Below are 18,258 nucleotides of genomic sequence, written 5' to 3'. Positions count from 1 at the left end.
AGGGTACCAGGTAGAACATGGTCAAGGCTGTATATAGTAAGTGTGTTAACTAAGACAGGTGGTGGGAATGGAGAATAGAGTTAAATTTGAGAATTGCAAGATAAAAATGAGAAGGATTAAGTAATCTATTGGAAATGAGGGATGAGAGGGGTGCCTGGGTGGCTCAATCGGTTAAGCATCTGCCTTCGGCTCAGGTCATGATCCCAGGATCCTGGGATCGAGCCCCACATCAGGCTCCCTGCTCAGCAGAGAGCCTGCTTCTCCCTCTCCCTCTGCCTGTCGCTCTGCCTAGTTGTGTTCTCTCTCTATCTCTCTGTCAAATAAATAAATAAAATCTTAAAAAAATAAAAGGAAATGAGGGATGAGAGAAAGACAAGAATCTAGCATGATCACTATGGATGTGGTTGAGAAACCCAAGAAATAGAGAAAACCAGGAGAAAGAGCAAGTTTTGGAGTAAAACAATGAGTTTGGGTTAGATGTGTCTCTGAGACATCCAAATAAAGATGATCAATGGTGGCTAGATCTATGAGTATGGAACATGGTAGAAACAACTGAAGGTGTAGATCAATTAGCTATAGAATAGAGGCAGAGGAAGGTATGGGTTAGAGGAAAAGCTTTAGGGAGAATGAAGTAAATAAGCAGAGAACAAGACTGAAAAAAACTTGAAATATTAGTTTTTTAAGGAGCAGGAAAAGAAAAGGGAGTTTATGAATATAAAAATGAAATAAATGGCTAAAAGGAAGGAGGTAACAAGGAGAGAATGATAGCACAGAAACCAAAGTATGAGAGTTATTTTTTCCCCTGAAGATGGAGTAGTCCGAATTGTCAAGTGCATCAGAGAGATAATACAAGCACTCTCCTTCTCCCTATGCTGCATAGAGGAGACAAACAACAGGAAAAGGCTAGGGGAAAAGTAACTACCAAGAGGCTCAAGCCAGATTTACCACATTCCAGATTTAAATTTAGGAAAATTAGCAGTGTCTATCACCAGGGAATTATTCTCACTTTATTATTATTATTTTCTTCTCTTCCAATGAAAGCAAATTCTGCTGATCACTGGGTCTGGTATAAGACCTGTCCCTTCTATTTCGTTAGACCCGCATATATGTAGGAATATGAATTGTGTGATTGTTGTGGATTAGAAATTTTATTTTCATGTTTTAGGGTTGGCATAGATCTTAAAACCTAAGAAAAATTAATTCTTTGAACATGTTTAAAAATATTCACTGTCATATAATCAGAGCCCAAGTAATAGTATTCCAAATAATTTTTATGCTTGCTTAAATAGGAATAAAGAAACTATGTTCAAGCAAAACCAACTTTGTGGAAACTCTAATATACCAAGCTATGTAATCAACTATGTCCAAATAATTAGGCTTAACTCATAATTGCTAATTACATGTGCACTTTGAATTAAAGAACTTGAAGTTTTGTACTTAGATTGTACAACGTATAATCATCTTAGATCCAAATTACCCCACTTCCTGAAATAAAATTGAAAATTATTTGGTTATAAATTTTATAATACACAAATTGTCATAGTATTGAAAATTAGTGTCTTCCAGGAATATATATTTTCATATTAACTTATTCTCTTGAATTATTTTATTTTATTTTATCCTATTTAAACACAGGTCCAAGATAAAAAAAATTACTATTAATTGATTTTACATTTTATTAAACTAACTCCAAAAGCACACACAGATGTATCTGGAACATAGTCTATACATATACTTCATCCAAGTTAATAAATTTAGTGAAGAAAGTATTTCTGCTTTTCTTTAGGATAAGGACTTTTTTTTCTATATTCATATCATAGAAATTACTCAAAGATCAGCCTGTTAAATATTATAATCCCTTAAAAAATGACTGATTTCGGGGCATCTGGGTGGTTCAATCGGTTAAGCATCTGCCTTCGGCTTGGGTCATGATGCCAGGGTCCTGGGATTGAGCCCCGCTTTGGGCTCCCTGCTCAGCAGGGAACCTGCTTCTCTCTCTCCCTCTTCCCCTCTCCCCTGCTCATGCGCTCTCTCTCTCTCAAATAAATAAAAAACTTAAAAAAAACCTTAAGACCTTTATTAAAAAAATGATTTCCTTCATTAATTAATTTATAGGCTCTCCCTTAAATTTTCCCCATGTCTATATTGATCTCCATGACTGCCTACTCACTAACATAACTGAATTTTCTTGAACCATGACCTTGTTTTTTGGCAATTTTTTTATTTCCTCCCACCACAAAGAATTACAAATGACGGGCAGAACAAAACGGCAATGAAAGTATCATATGTCCATTTTTTTAAAGATTTATTTATTTATTTATTTTAGAGAGGGGCGGGGAGGGGCAGAGACAGAGACAGAGAGAGAGAATCTCAAGCAGACTCCCTGCTGAGCATGGAGTCAGATGCAGGGCTTGATCTCAAGACCCCCAGGTCATGACCTGAACTGAAATCAAGAGTTGGATGCTTAACCAACTGAGCCACCAAGGCACTCCCATATGCACATTTGAAAATTCCTGTTTCCCAAGATGCATTTACGATACGTCCAACACCAAATGTACCCTACCCTCTCTGAAATCTCTTTTTCTTGTTTTCCCCTTTTAGATAAATATGCCAATGATTAAGAGCCCAGACCAGAAACATAAAGGTCATTCTTATTTCTCTGTCTCCATCACTCCCTCCTCTTACTTACTAAATCCTACAATCTGTATCTCCTATAACTTCCTAAAATTCTCTACCTCAATAGCATTCCATCAAAAATTCCTTAAGTAAGATTGTCATCTTTTTTTTTTTAACTTGATTAATTTAGAAATTCTCTTGCTTCTGGTCTTGCCTTATTCCCCACCATATCCCAATAGCCCTGATATGTTCTCCACACTATAGCCAGAGAGCCTTTACCAAAAACAGTTCTGACTGTGTCATTCCTTTGCTTCAAATAAGACAACAAAATGAACCAAACCAAACCAACTAACATTATATGACAGTATTTAATTAAACAGAGTGTGTTCTGAAGTTGACTGCCTAGGGTCAAAACCCAGATCTACCATTTACTTGCTGTGTGACCTTGGGCAAATTATCTCAACTCTCTGCATCTAAATTTTCTCATATTAAAAAAAAAGTGGGGTCAGTGCTGTGAATTGTGCAAGACTGTTGAATCACAGATCTGTACCTCTGAAACAAATAATGCAATATATGTTAAGAAAAAAAAAAAGAAGAAGATAGCAGGAGGGGAAGAATGAAGGTGGGGAAATCGGAGGGGGAGATGAACCATGAGAGACGATGGACTCTGAAAAATAAACTGAGGGTTCTAGAGGGGAGGGGGGATGGGGGGATGGGTTAGCCTGGTGATGGGTATTAAAGAGGGCACATTCTGCATGGAGCACCGGGTGTTATGCACAAACAATGAATCATGGAACACTACATCAAAAACTAATGATATAATGTATGGTGATTAACATAACAATAAAGATTTTAAAAAATTAAAAAAAGGTGGGATTAATAATTCCTTTTTCCTAGAGTATAGTAAGGAGTAAATAGCACATAGCCATGACATTTTCATTATTGTGAGTTTTAAGCCACTATTATGTGGGCTCTATGTGGCACGACAATAGTCCTCTAAAGTATGTATTATCTTCACTTTACAAATGCATCAATTCACACTTTTAAAATCAAGTAACTTGCTGAAAAGTATACAACAGAGCCAGGATTTCAATGCAGAATGTTTTGACATCAAAGACCATAGTAACCATGATAGACCAGGCTACTAGATGTCCCTCTCTCTATGTTCTTTTTTGAGTTCATAGGAAGGAAACTGAATAGGTATATGCCCATCTCTAAGACACACTCAATGGTGGTTTGGGAAGCAGGGTCATATCGTGCAAACATGATAGATATTGCTATAGCCATGCAGATATCAGGGCAGAGGGGGAAGAAAAGTCAGAGTGGTTAGTAAGAAAGCTCTTTGTGATTTCTCCTATGCAGGCCTTTTATAAATTCTCCCTCATTTTTCCTCATCATCCTTGTTTCTGAGGCTTAGTCATAATTAAGTTCTTTCATGTCCCTGAACACTAGCTCCCTCAAGCACCATCACGTGTATACATTTTGCTCCCTTTGGCCTCTTCTCTATCGGAACCATTTATACTTGTCCTTCATGAAAACTTCATGGTAATGTCACCTTCTCCAACATTCTCCTCTACCTTTACCAGGCACTGTAATACCTTCCTCTCCTGAGCTACCACAATATTGTTTTCTTGTCTCTAACTGCACTTGTTACACTGTAATAATGCCCTGATTACATGTCCTCTCTCTCCCTCACTCTACTCTGAGCTCATGGACACAAAGTTTTTTCTATAATACTGACCTTATGCCTAACATACCACCTGGTATACAGAAGATGCTTGATAATGACTGCTTAAATAAGTAAATGAATAAATATATATATTTAATTATATTTGAAATAGGATATAAGCATAATTCATGCTAGCTGTCTTATAAAACTTTTTATTTTTTTTAAATTATTTATTTATTTATTTATTTTTTGAGACAGAGAGAATGAGATAGAGAGAGCATGAGAGGGAGGAGGGTCAGAGGGAGAAGCAGACTCCCTGCCGAGCAGGGAGCCCGATGCGGGACTCGATCCTGGGACTCCAGGATCATGACCTGAGCCGAAGGCAGTCGCTTAACCGACTGAGCCACCCAGGGGCCCCTGTCTTATAAAACTTTTTAAATGATAGAAGAAATCATGTCTATATATTATTTCTGAAAATTGTTGAATCTATTTATTCAATGCAAGTACTAAGAAGCAACCTAGGGCGCCTGGGTGGCTCAGTTGGTTAAGCGACTGCCTTCAGCTCAGGTCATGATCCTGGAGTCCCTGGATGGAGTCCCGCATCGGGCTCCCTGCTTGGCAGGGAGTCTGCTTCTCCCTCTGACCCTCCCCCCTCTCATGTGCTCTCTCTCATTCTCTCTCTCTCAAATAAATAAATAAAATCTTTAAAAAAAAAAAAAAGCAACCTAACCTAAACTGACCTTGGGCAGACCACTTAATCCATTTGAGTTTCATTTTCTAAACAATGGATATAATAATACCTCTTTAAGCATTCATTCCTTAAATATTTATTAAGGTACATTCATGAGCCAGGTAATACCTAGGTGCTGATAACAAAATAGTTCATAGCTTTAGGGCTCATTCTGCTCAGATGTGTATTTGATCCAGTGTAAAATATAGCCAAGGAAAGTCATTCATAATGTGATGAAGGTTCTCATGGGTGAGGGTCAGGGGTAGTACCAGCTGCTGGGATGTGTTGGAGGAAACCTACTCCAGCCTTGGGACCCAGGATTGAGGTAGACTTTCTTTGTGACATCTAAGGCAGATGGTATGCATGAGCATGTATGTGTGTGCATTTAGTGGACAGGAGGAGTGGGGACCAGAATGAGAACTTCCTAGGTGAACAGAATAGGATATTGGGCAACTTGAAAGAAGTTTAATGGCTCATCTGAAAAGACATAAGCGAGGAATTCAGACTCAAATGTCACAGGAGAGCTACAGGAACTAGGTCATGTCAGGTCTTACAAGGCTCTTTAAAAAGTTTTGACTTTATCCTTACAGCAAGGAGAAGCTATTAATAAGAAGAATGGATCACAATTGCATTTTAAAAAAAATACTCTAACTGCAGTGTGGAGACTGGATTAGTGGATGCAGACTTGAAGCAGGGGGGCCAGTTAGAAGGCTGTTAGTAATAATCCAGGTGAGAGATGATGGTGATCTTGACCTAAGAAGTGCTAAAGAGGATAGAAGAAATAAATTTGAGAGATCATAGAGGTGTAGCATTGACAACTGTTAGAGCCTGATTGATTGAGGGGCTTGAAGAAGGGAAGAAATGAAGGAAGATATTCAGGTTTCTGTCTTAGGCTGTTGGTGGACAGAAGAGCCAGTCACTGAAGGAAGCAGGAATGGTGTGATAATTTACTTCCTTTGGGACTCATAGAACTGTTTTGATGATTAAGTGAAATAGTTTATATAATAGCAACTATCACAATGCCTAGTGCCTTATAGCTCTTTTCTGTAGTTATTTTCATTCTATTCTCCTCATTTCCAAAGTTGTACCAGTCATTTAGTAGCAAAATTGGGAATAGAATTCCAGGCTTCTGTTTACCAGTCCAGAGTTCTTTGTTAATGGACTGCTGGTCTATAAACAAAGATGAAACACAGGGATTTTAAAGCAAATATTCAGAACTTATCCTGGAATTGCTTACTAGCTGACAGCTATCCAACTTATTTTTAGTTTATATTTAAAGTGAATCATATGTTCCAAAATGACTGACAGAAACACAGCTTTGTTTCTGAAGCCAATTCTTCTCCATCATTTTTGGACATCATTCAGAGCTGTAACAGACTTTCAGGGTGTTTAAAAGCATTCATCCACGACAACAACAAATGCTAATTATCATAAAAAATAAACAGCTCCTGTTAACATCATTCTAAGAATTTCTCCTACTCTAGCACTATATTTCATCTATCATCCCATCTGTTTTGGGGGTGGGAACAAAGACTGGATGAAAGTATAATTATCATGTATCAAACTGGACAACACAACAAAATAGAAATGAGTATAAATGGGAGGAATAGCATACATAATAAATAAATCTGGAAAGGGAAAAAAGAAATGTAAATAAAATGGCACAGTGTGTCCTGCAGTAAATAGCAGATACCTAAGTCCATTATGGAGTCAATAATGTTTATCTTGCTAAGTATGAGGTGGATTTTTCCCCATTTCAGTTCATAGTCCTTGCTATAACCAGATTTCCTCCCACATGATCAAATAGACATCTTGTTCACTTGGGAGGTTTACAAATCCTCTCTGTTGAATTCTATTATTAAAACTCCACCTTGAGACTTTTAAACATACCTGAAAAGAAAAAAAAAAAAAAAGTCTACTTCCAAATATTTATGAATACATTTGAAAAGGGAATCTTAGGGTCAGTTCTATCTTATAAAAATATCAAGAATAGACACATTCTCAAAACTTTGTTAAATTAAAAGGGATTAGGGTGCCTGGGTAGCTCAGTCAGTTAAGCATCTGCCTTTGGCTCAGGTCATGATCCTAGGGTCCTGGGATCAAGCCCTGCATCCGGCTTCCTGCTCAGCGGGGAGTCTGCTTCTCCCTCTTCCTCTGCCTCTTCCCCAGTTTGTGCTCTTTCTTGCTCAGTCTCTCTCTCAAATAAATAAATAAAATCTTACAAAAAATAAAAAACAAATAAATTAAAAGAGATTACAAGGGCGCCTGGGTGGCTCAGTTGGTTAAGCGACTGCCTTCGGTTCAGGTCATGATCCTGGAGTCCCGGGATCGAGTCCCGCATCGGGCTCCCTGCTCGGCAGGGAGTCTGCTTCTCCCTCTGACCCTCCTCCCTCTCATGCTCTCTGTCTCTCATTCTCTCTGTCTCAAATAAATAAATAAAATCTTTAAAAAAAAAAAAAGGGATTACAAGTGGCCAGTTGCAGATGGAATTAGCTCATTACAAATATAGTAAAAACATGAACAATCACATATCCCTAAATAGGAATTAGAAGCTCAGCCAGGGCCATGACTTTGTTTTATTGGCATAAACACGCCTGCACTGGTCCCTGGCATGTAGTAGATGCCTTATCAATATATTTTAAATTGCATATTGCATGAAAGAGAGCAATTATAAGCTTATATTCTCCTCAGAGTACTTTTAAAGTACACCTACTCTACGAATAATTTTGTAGTGACTCTTAGTATTAATATTTAAATAATCAGGTTTTAGAATCTTCCAAGTATCTATGTCACTTTCAAAGTGAGGAGTATGGCAAAGTTTCTCTTAAATAGTAACAAACTATTTTAATAAATTTAATCTGAGGTCAAGTTTCCATTAAAAGTATATATACCAGGGGCGCCTGGGTGGCTCAGTTAGTTAAGCGACTGCCTTCAGCTCAGGTCATGATCCTGGAGTCCCAGGATCGAGTCCCGCATCGGGCTCCCTGCTCGGCAGGGAGTCTGCTTCTCCCTCTGACCCTCCCCCCTCTCATGTGCTCTCTCTCATTCTCTCTGTCTCAAATAAATAAATAAAATCTTTAAAATAAAAAAAAAGTATATATACTGAATTAACTAATTACATTTATTTCTCTATTTAAATTTGCTTCAATGATATAAATGTTTAGAATATTATTTAGAGCAAAAGATCAATTACATATGAAGCTGTGCTTTACCAAATTGTGATTTTATTTTGGTCACAAATCCCATTATCTTTTTAGCCAATCACTCAAGCATTACATACATGAAATAAAAATGTCACAATACACACAAAAACAGAATAGTGAAGAAGGTGTTATATCCATAAACATTTTGAACACTTGCCAATATCCTTTCTACCATGAGGAGTTTTAAGATAATAAGAAATAAATATAAATATCACATGTACAACATACACCTATATGCATTCATATGTGTGTATATACTATGTGTGTATGCATGTATATATATGAAAATATGTGATATTTGGACAACATTCAACTGAATTAAATCAGAGGGATTAGGGAAGTAAATAACCCATGAATTCACAATGTGTGTGTGTTCATATTTACACAGTTCTGTATATGACCACTCATAAAGAGTTATGGACCAATTTGTAACTGAGGATTCCCTGGACCATCACATTATAACACCCCCGAAAAGCCATTACCATTTATAACCTGACACAGAGAACTTTATCAATGACAGAAAAGTAATGATTTGGGAGTAAAACATCATACAACAAACTTAATAAGTCTTATTTGAGTTAAAAGACACATCAAAGGTACTTACTAAGTTATTTTTTAAGGGCTTTTATTTATATTTCTAAGTTAAAATTGTTTATGAACATTTCATTTTTTTTTAAAGATTTTATTTATTTATTTGAGAGAGAGAGAATGAGAGAGAACACATGAGAGGGGGGAGGGTCAGAGGGCAAAGCAGACTCCCCGCCAAGCAGGGAGCCCGATGCGGGACTCGATCCTGGGACTCCAGGATCATGACCTGAGCCGAAGGCAGTCGCTTAACCAACTGAGCCACCCAGGCGCCCGAACATTTCATTTTTTTAAAATCAGAAAAGTGAAATTACTCTATTAATGTGTATTGAAACTCACTCTTTCTTAGCCTAATGAAAATCTTTTTCAAATTATAATCATTATAACCATATACTATATATTTACTATATATTATAACTATATACTATAACTCCCTGTTCCCTTGTCCTCCTGGGAGAATTCCTATCTGTCTATTTGGTCAATTTTATGGGTAAAAGGACTAATTCCTGCACATAGTTCTAAATCTTGCATGCATGAACAAAGTGTGCTACTAGATTACTTTGGGAGAATTTAAATTCAAATGAATTTCAATTTTTGTCTAAACATGAAGGTATAGTGAAATGTCTTAGAATAAAATATTATTTTCACATTCTGTTTTAAAGAGCACTATTTGGACCATTGATAAACATCTTAATGCAAAATTCTTATCACTGTATAATAACCAAAATAGTATGAAAAACTTCTACCAATATAACTGCCAAGGAAAATAAATACTTCATTTTTAATGTTTACTTTCATATATTTATCTATGAGACTTGTTTTTAATTCAAAACAACGATTTATATATAAAAATAATAACATACATTAAAACAAGAAAGCACAACCTCTAGCCAGCAAAAATTCATTGAAATATTCATCAAAGACACTATAATAAATACCACTTAGAAAACTCTATTTTCCAAGTCCCTAAACTGTGTCTACACATAAATAGTTCTAAAAACTTTGAGTATTTTAATAGGTATTACATTTTTTCAAATTTGAGAAAAAAATTTTTTAAACTTTAACATGCTATACAGATATAAAAATTATTATTTTTCATACACATTTTTTTGCACATAAATACCAGAGAAAACGTTAAGGCAAAATCCTGAATTTCTTGATAAGTTTCACTAATGGACAATCATAAGAATTTACTTTGGGAAACTATCCTGAACCTAACAGAAGGGTTCTTTGAATAAATATTTCAATATTATATTCCATGCTATCTTTATCCTTCATCCAGTATTATAGTTCATGCTAACTGATCCTTCACAGGAAAGAAGAGTGCTTATCTCACAAATACAGAGAGAAAGTATGTGATTTAGCTGTTCTTTGGATGTGTGAAATTAGTGTTGATGTTTGATTCCAAATGTCTTTCCATTCCTTACCTTAATTTAAAAAACCAAATGAGAACAAGTAAGAACCTTGAATAAGTTTCAGAACATCACGCGTATTTAAAGCATAGCCCTGAAGGCTACTGATTTTTCTTACCAGTGCTGTCATCATATACAACCGTGACGGTTTTCCACTTGAAGAACTGCACCAAATCCAAAATGGCACGGCTGAGGGAAGAGAAGTCTGGGTAAAGACTGACATAGAAGGAATCTTTGTTGTCTGACACCTGGTGCTTCCAGCGGGTCTGTATGTGGGGAACCCCCAGAGCGTTGCAGATGGACTGCACAGCATTTGCTGAAGAGCTGTGTGAGGGCCCGAAGATAGCAGCTACCCCAAGAGACAGCTGATCGCAGGCTGAAGAGGAGACAGAAGTCTGTCAGTAATGAGGAGAGATGCCGGCTTGCCAACATTTTCACATTATTATTGTAAGCCTAAAGGTCTATCCTGAAGAAAGATTTTGTTTTCCTTACAAATCACATCTACATTTAGATAATTTTCATATTTTGTCGAACTCCAAACATTTTCAGTTTGTTAGAAGGGAAATTCTTCCAGACATCTGCACCTCAATGTTCAAATAATTCTACAAATAACATCAAAAGAGTGACAAAGGAAGAATATTCTAGAATTTAAGAAGGAAGCAGAGTGTTCGTTTTGCAAAAATAGATTATAGTAGGGAGTTGGAAGAATAGTGTTCCTTCCCAAATTCACTGACCATCCTCTACAACTTCAAATTCTTAATCAGAAACCATTTGGTTCCTCCTCACCATCTAAGAAGCCAGGGCCACACATTGCTAAGCTAAGTATTTGCACATATCTGATGATATAGGTCAAGCTATGTGTACAAATACCCATTCAAAACCTGATATGGCTCATCAAGGGTGATTTCATATGGATTAATCTCATTGCGTAGAGAGAATAAAATCATTAGATAAGTATTTAAGCATCTTTATTTACTTGGCTTTTGTATACTATAGGTCTTTTATATTGTTCTAAATTATTTTTTGAAGTTTATATTCATTCACTCATAAGAAATTTTATTCACATCAATAATAATTACAGTTACCAAGAGAGGCATAAACAAAGTAGAAGCTATTCAGATGAGGATAAATTATGATAGGACTTCAATTTCTTTTTCTTTTTTTTTTTTAAAGATTTTATTTATTTATTTGACAGAGAGAGTCACAGCGAGAGAGGGAACACAAGCAGGGGCAGTGGCAGAGGGAGAAGCAGGCTCCCCGCCGAGCAGGGAGCCCGATGCGGGGCTCGATCCCAGGACCCTGGGATCATGACCTGAGCCGAAGGCAGTCACTTAACGACTGAGCCACCCAGGAGCCCCAGATAGGACTTCAATTTCTATAAGGTCCTCCAAAGCAACTAGGGAATTTGAGCCTAGAAAGTAAATAATTATTGGAAATGTGAAAATCACCTTTAATATTTAAAGATCTGGCCTATTAAAGAGGCTTAAGTTTGTTTCATTTGGCCAGAAAAGGAAGAATTAGGACAAATGGCTAGAAGTGTCTCATAAATGTCGACACAATTTAAATTAAAAAAAAAAAAAAGGAAGTAGAAAATATCCAAGAAAGGAAGTCTGTTCCAAGAAGCAATAGTTTACCCATCCCTGCAAATACTTAAACAGGAATAAGGAGAGTTATTATTGGGATTTAGGCAGCAGGTAGGTGTTTAGACTAAATCTCTCCAAAATACTTTATAATTCTACTGTGTGAAATCTTCTGATATTTTCCTTCAGAGATTTTGCTGCACAAAACACAATGTGATGGAAGGATTCTGAAGCATAGACATATTTAATAAGTAAATAAATGATAGTTGAAAAAAACTCATTTGTTTAAATTTTCTTCAAAAATTCCAGTATGATCTAGTAAATTTTTTGAATATGTAGATTCTTACTTTTTAAATAGTGATTGGATTTCTGAATCCGTAGTAAGGTTGGAGCTTGAAATTTTTCACTAACATGGATTTTAATTCGTATACATTAAGAATAAAAGATCTTCCTTTACCAGGTTTTTGACAAGTCACAGATCAAAAAAAGGTAAAAACATTATAGTAGCTTATATACAATGTTCTAAAATGTGTTTCAAATAAGAAACAGTTTTCAGTTATCAGAGGAATCATTTAAAAGCGATATGATTCAAATAAAAATTCAAGCTCTGATACATCAAAGCATCTACTGAGCTAAACATTATTACTTACTAAAAATATAAGACCATATATCAGAAAAAAATGTTAAAATGTAAACATCTGATTTCTTATTATTGTCTCTCCTTGGAAAAAAAATTTAAAAAAATTTTAATGTCCAAAGTAATTAAATCATTTTATAATTAATCATTAATATCTATATCTATATATATATGTATTGAGTTATCCCAGGTTCAAAAGTTTTATCAGATCTCTCTCTTATAGTATCTTTTTACATACTGCTGAGAAAGGGACAGGCAAGGCTAGGTAGGGAGAGATAGGTAGGGGGCCATAGGATCAGGCTCACAAAATTCAAAATGTGGGAGATGAAAGGAAGCCAGAGAAAGGGAACAAACTAGACCATCCTGTCCTAGGTGTCAGAGGTGAGGTCTTGTTTTAACAGCCACTTGAGAGCAACCTTGAATTACCAGACCCTAAAAAAGAAGTAAGCCACTGAAGGTATTATCACTAGTCCTTACTCAATGGTGCTATCAATAGAGATGTTAAAAAGATTTAAGTTCCTTGGTTAGCTTTCTATAAAAGACCACCCCTAAAAGCCCTCAGTGGCAACCCTATTGGGACCCCTCTCACTTCTGAGATCTTTTTCTGTATCTTGCTTAATAAATGTCTATCGCTTTACTCTCTCCTTTGTCCGCAAGATTCATTCTTCGACTCCATGGGACAAGAACCTAGCTCTCCCGCATCACTGCTATGGCCTCCAACCAATAATAGCCCAGGAAGCAAGAGCTTCACAAGGTAAGACCCAAACCATGACTTTTACCCTTTCAATATCTCACAGAGAAAGTTACTTATTAGGCTTATTTGAGCTTTCCCTACCTTCAGGCAAATGTCAGTTAATGAACTTGATTCTCAATGGATTTTAGTGGGTGACAAAATTTGTAAACCTCTTTTAATATTTTGGAACCCAAATGAGTTTAACACCTTATAATTCCCAAGATAGTAACCTGTTTGTTGTTAGAAGATGCTAGTCTGGGAGCACCTGGGTGGCTCAGTCTGTCAAGTGTCTATCTTTGGCTCAGGTCCTGGGATACAGTCCTGAGTCAGGCTTTCTGCTCAGCAGGGAGTCTGTTTCTCCCTCTCTCTCTGCCGCTCCCCCCACCCCGCTAGTGCTCCCGCGTGCTCTCGCTCTCAAATAAATAAATAAATAAATAACTTTTTAAAAATTTTTAAAAAGAACATGCTAGTCTGTTTTTTTTTTTTTACATTGCTCCTTTGAATTCATCATTAAGAAACCTATTAATATTTTTTTATACTTCACTCATATTGCACATTCTTTGGTCTAAATGATTTCATTTGAGACAGAGCTTCTTCTTCCTAATGGAAATAATCATGAACTATGTCACTAATCAAATGCACTTGTCTTGCAGTTAATGACTTATTTTGCAATTATGATGACAAATGTAGTATTTCACAATAACCTTTACCCTTTTTTTCCAGGCTTTAAAACCTTTCATCACCCTGACATGGTTCTGAAATGTGGAAACTTATTCGTATTCATAAAGATATGAATTCAAAGGGCAGGCAGAATATAGGCCTTGATAAACACTAGTTAGCTGGGGGATAAAAAGGGTATTTTCATCTTATGGAATATTGTACCTTATCAGTTGCCATTAATATTAATGAAATTAGAAGAAATCTAGACCAAGTTAGAGTTATAAGTAATTATGTACATTTCTATCAAGTACGGTAGCTAATAAGACAATATTAGCATTACAGAAAAGTAAATATTGTTTTAAAAATATGAATTTAGAACAAATGCTTTGTAAGCCCATTCCTTTGAGAAAAATCTATATTATGAAATTTAATTCCTGTTAGATGAATGCTAACTATGCAAAAGGAAAGATCACCCACTTAGACAAGGAGGACTATGGAAACACAAAATACAGTTACTACCAAGACTGTTGTTTGGTTAAAATAATACCTTGATAATAGTTCTCTATTACCTTCCTTACTTTATAAATGTTAAAGTCATATTCCACAAAGTTATGTTTCTATTCTTATCATGAAAAACACAGTTTCACAACATAATAAAAGAAATAACAAAATTTATAAAGTATTATATCTTCCTATAATTCAATTTTCATATCATTAGCCATTTATTTTCAGTTACAAGAAGAAACATCAACTAGCTTAAAAATGAGCATGGAGTTCACATAAATGAAAGGTTGTTGAAAATTTCCAATAAAGTTTTAAGATTAGTCTGACATTGTGAACTCACTTGGAACTACAGGACTCTCAAGGTAGTCAGTAAATTGAGACAACAGTAATAATGTAGTGGAAGTGACAGATGATAGAAATAAAAATGTAAGAATAGATTCCAAACTTGGTAAAATCTACTGATGTATAATTTTATTTAGTGGGTTCTTAAAAATAGGAATAGTTAAATAAGAAAACAGAATTATTGGGGAAAAAACCATTTCACAACAATCATAGACCTAATTGCATTTCATGTTTTTTTTTTTGCATTTCATGTTATAAGCATTTTTTTTTGTAATAGGTAATCATATCACCTTACCTTCCCTGATAAAATTTATGTGCATTTTGAAAAGAAACATTTGCATGAAAATATTCCTAATGACTTATTAATTACATTTGGAATTAAATCTCTCAAGAATACCTGGAAATTTGAATTCCAGAAAATGTAATGTTAAATATTTGTCAATTACCTTTCTTGGATGCTTCAAAACTGTCATAGAGGTTTATCTTCTGGGTGTCATAAGTCAGGGTGGTATTGGGCAACAACGTTCTATTTCTGTTGATTGTATTCACGGCAAATCTGAATGCAAGTTCTTCAGCTCCCATTGGGCCAGATTCCACATATTCAAAAATGCCCCCTGGCAAAAAGAAAGAATAATCATACAGTTCTTAGAAGATAGAGAAAATGTATAGTTTTCTTTACTTTTATGTACATGTGCATTTATGTGTGTGTGTGCGCACACATATGTATGTGTGATTTGCTTAAGTACATGGAGTTTGTGCTTACTTTTTCTATGAACTTGAATATTCGAGATGTGCCCTTCTAGATAAATCCATATCGTAAAAATTTCTTTGCTATTGTTACCGTAATTTAACATGATTTAAATATGATTTTGCTTTTTTTCTTTTAGTAATTCCTTCTTTTAGAGCCTAGGTATATATAGATCTTGCCTTAAGTACCGAGCATTATCCCTCAAACTTTTGCACAGTTCCAGAATAATCAATCCTCTATACTGATATAAAGCTATGAAGTTAAGCACCAGGGAAATTATATTAAATTTGTCTCTATTAATTGAGAAATCAGAAATCTCTAGCATAATTTCTATGGCACTTATTGTGTTAAAAGCCCAAAATACAAATTCACTTGCAAATTCTAACAAATGAGCTTGCAAGAAAAGACAGCAAAGTAGCCATTTCTCTATTTGTTCTACTCTCAGGTTTTTTTTTTTTAGAAGATACTTGGATATTTGTGAAAGATAACTTTCCCAAACAGTGCAAATCCCTTAATCAGTGAATAACAAGGAAGCATATAATTTAGGCCATAAAATGTAGAGTACAATTCAAAAACATGTCCTTTCCATCTGTCACTTTTACCAATTATGTCTTAGTTCAGTTTCCTCATTCTTGTCCCAGCCTTGCTTCTTCTTAATATTCTCTCTATTCAGTTCTGAGTGACCTATGGGACATTTGCCTCCAACAGAATCTTTTCTTTATTGTTACTCTGGTAAATGGAATGAAAGTGGAAGCATCTGATATTTGACACTGTCCAACCTCTGTCTTTGGAAAACTAGTACTACTTTAACAATAGAGAGCATTTATCTTTTTCCCTTTCAGATTTCATTCCATGTACTCTCAGCACAGTCATTCACAAATTAAACTCCCTTGAATAAGCCATTTCCATAGTTTGCAATTCATACCTCATCTAAAGTCTTCTGACACATAAATGTCAGGTGACTACACAATCAGCAAACTACCTATTCTAAATTAGTAAGAAGCCATGGTATGGGGCGCCTGGGTGGCTCAGTTGGTTAAGCGACTGCCTTCGGCTCAGGTCATGATCCTGGAGTCCCGGGATGGAGTCCCGCATCAGGCTCCCTGCTCGGCAGGGAGTCTGCTTCTCCCTTTGACTCTCCTCCCTCTCATGCTCTCTCTATCTCATTCTCTCTCTCAAATAAATAAATAAAATCTTTAAAAAAAAAAAGAAGCCATGGTATGGTAACAATTTTAAATTAGAAAGAAGCCATGGTATGGTAACAATTTTAAATTAGTAAGAAGCCATGGTATGGTAGTAATTCCTCTAAATATGAGGAATTAGGACTCAAGAAAATACCACAGTACTCAGACAAATTTATATTCAGGAAGAATTAGAAAATTTGTTATTTGACACCATATTAGTTTGAAATATTTCTCTTACTCTTTCATCTAAATTGATGGTATAATTACCAGAGCAAGCAACTTATTGTGAAATAGTACTTTGAATACATTTAAAATCTTTGGAGACTTAGGCTAAGCAGAACAATAAATATTTACATGTCTAATTGGTATCAAGAACCAAATTAGATATCTTGTATATATGGAGGAGAATAGTGGTATGAGCCTAGCCTCTGAAGCCAAACTGGGCTTACATTCTGTATCTGCCATTTGCCATCCACGTAAATTTGGTCAGTTGCTTAAATCCTCAGTCTAAATTTCTTCATCTCTAAAAAAAGGATGATAATGAAGATGACTACACAGAGTTGTTATAAAAATTAAATGTTATCTCATAATAAAGCACTTAGATCGGTGGCTACCATAGAGTAAGAACCCCATAAGTGTTCTAAGGTTTCAGTGAATCTTCAAAGTAATCACAAGTAGTAGTGTTTTATAGGAAAGAGCTCTTTTGGCCAAAGATCATATAACTGTCAAATGATAGAGCCAACATTACAATCTGTTCATGCAAAAACTTCAAAGCCCTTGCTTATTCTACTACAAACTAGTATTTTTCTTCAAAGTTTCATTCAGGTAAAATACACAAAACCTCCTAAAGGCGAGACATAATGACTTTAATAATAATATGTAATTAGAAATGTAAGATCCTACATATGGAACAGAAAAATAATTGAGCAATTATAAAGTACTTCTTAAAGTTAATTAGAAATAAAGAGTCAATTATAGAAATACAAACCTGAAGTTGTTTCTTAATGGCAAAATAAAATGAAAAACTAATCTTCTACTTTCCTCAGTTCAAATTAGAGTTTCTATGTGATATAAATACAAAAGAAGGATACAAAAATGATCAATATTTGATGATAGTGGGTTAAAATATTCCTATTCTTTTTTTTTTTAAGATTTTATTTATTTATTCATGAGAGAGAGAGAGAGAGAGAGAGAGAGAGGCAGAGGGAGAAGCAGACTTCCCGCAGAGCAGGGAGCCCGATGCGGGACTCGATCCCAGGACTCCAGGATCATGACCTGAGCCGAAGGCAGACGCTTAACCATCTGAGCCACCCAGGTGCCCCTAAAATATTCCTATTCTTTATCTCTCTTGAAAATAAATAATTCAAATTCAAGTTTACATATTTATTACTGGTTTGAATATTTAAGGAAATCTTTGTAATTCCTCAAGATAACACATATTTATCTTAGTAAAATAAATAATTAATTTTTATTGATCCAAAGCCAGAATTTAAAATTTTGTATATAAAAATCAAAAATGTCCAGATAATGCAAGTTTTCAAGGCACAATATCTTCTATAACACCTTTCAGCCATGTTAACTCAAAAAAAAAAAAAAAAGAAAGAAAGAAAAGAAAGAAAGAAAGAAAGAAAGAAAGAAAGAAAGAAAGAAAGAAA

General features: G+C 35.3%; 1 protein-coding gene across 1 annotated transcript in view; it reads right to left on the bottom strand.

The window, feature by feature from the left end:
- GRIK2 (glutamate ionotropic receptor kainate type subunit 2) overlaps nt 1–18,258 on the bottom strand; it is a 668,139-nt gene that overhangs the window by 413,378 nt on the left and 236,503 nt on the right. Inside the window, exons 3-4 of the mRNA XM_034991619.1 lie at nt 15,118–15,285; nt 10,334–10,591 (exon numbers count right to left, since the gene is read on the bottom strand). Coding sequence (XP_034847510.1) covers nt 10,334–10,591; nt 15,118–15,285 — 426 coding nt within the window. The remainder of the gene's footprint in view (nt 1–10,333; nt 10,592–15,117; nt 15,286–18,258) is intronic.

This window comes from Mirounga leonina, unplaced genomic scaffold, assembly GCF_011800145.1.
Source record: "Mirounga leonina isolate KUSES-001 unplaced genomic scaffold, KU_Mleo_1.0 Mir_53, whole genome shotgun sequence".
In the NCBI taxonomy this organism is placed as follows: Eukaryota; Metazoa; Chordata; class Mammalia; order Carnivora; family Phocidae; genus Mirounga; species Mirounga leonina.
The sequence above is the reverse complement of the archived record's forward strand: the minus strand, read 5'-3'. Positions and strand labels throughout refer to the sequence as shown.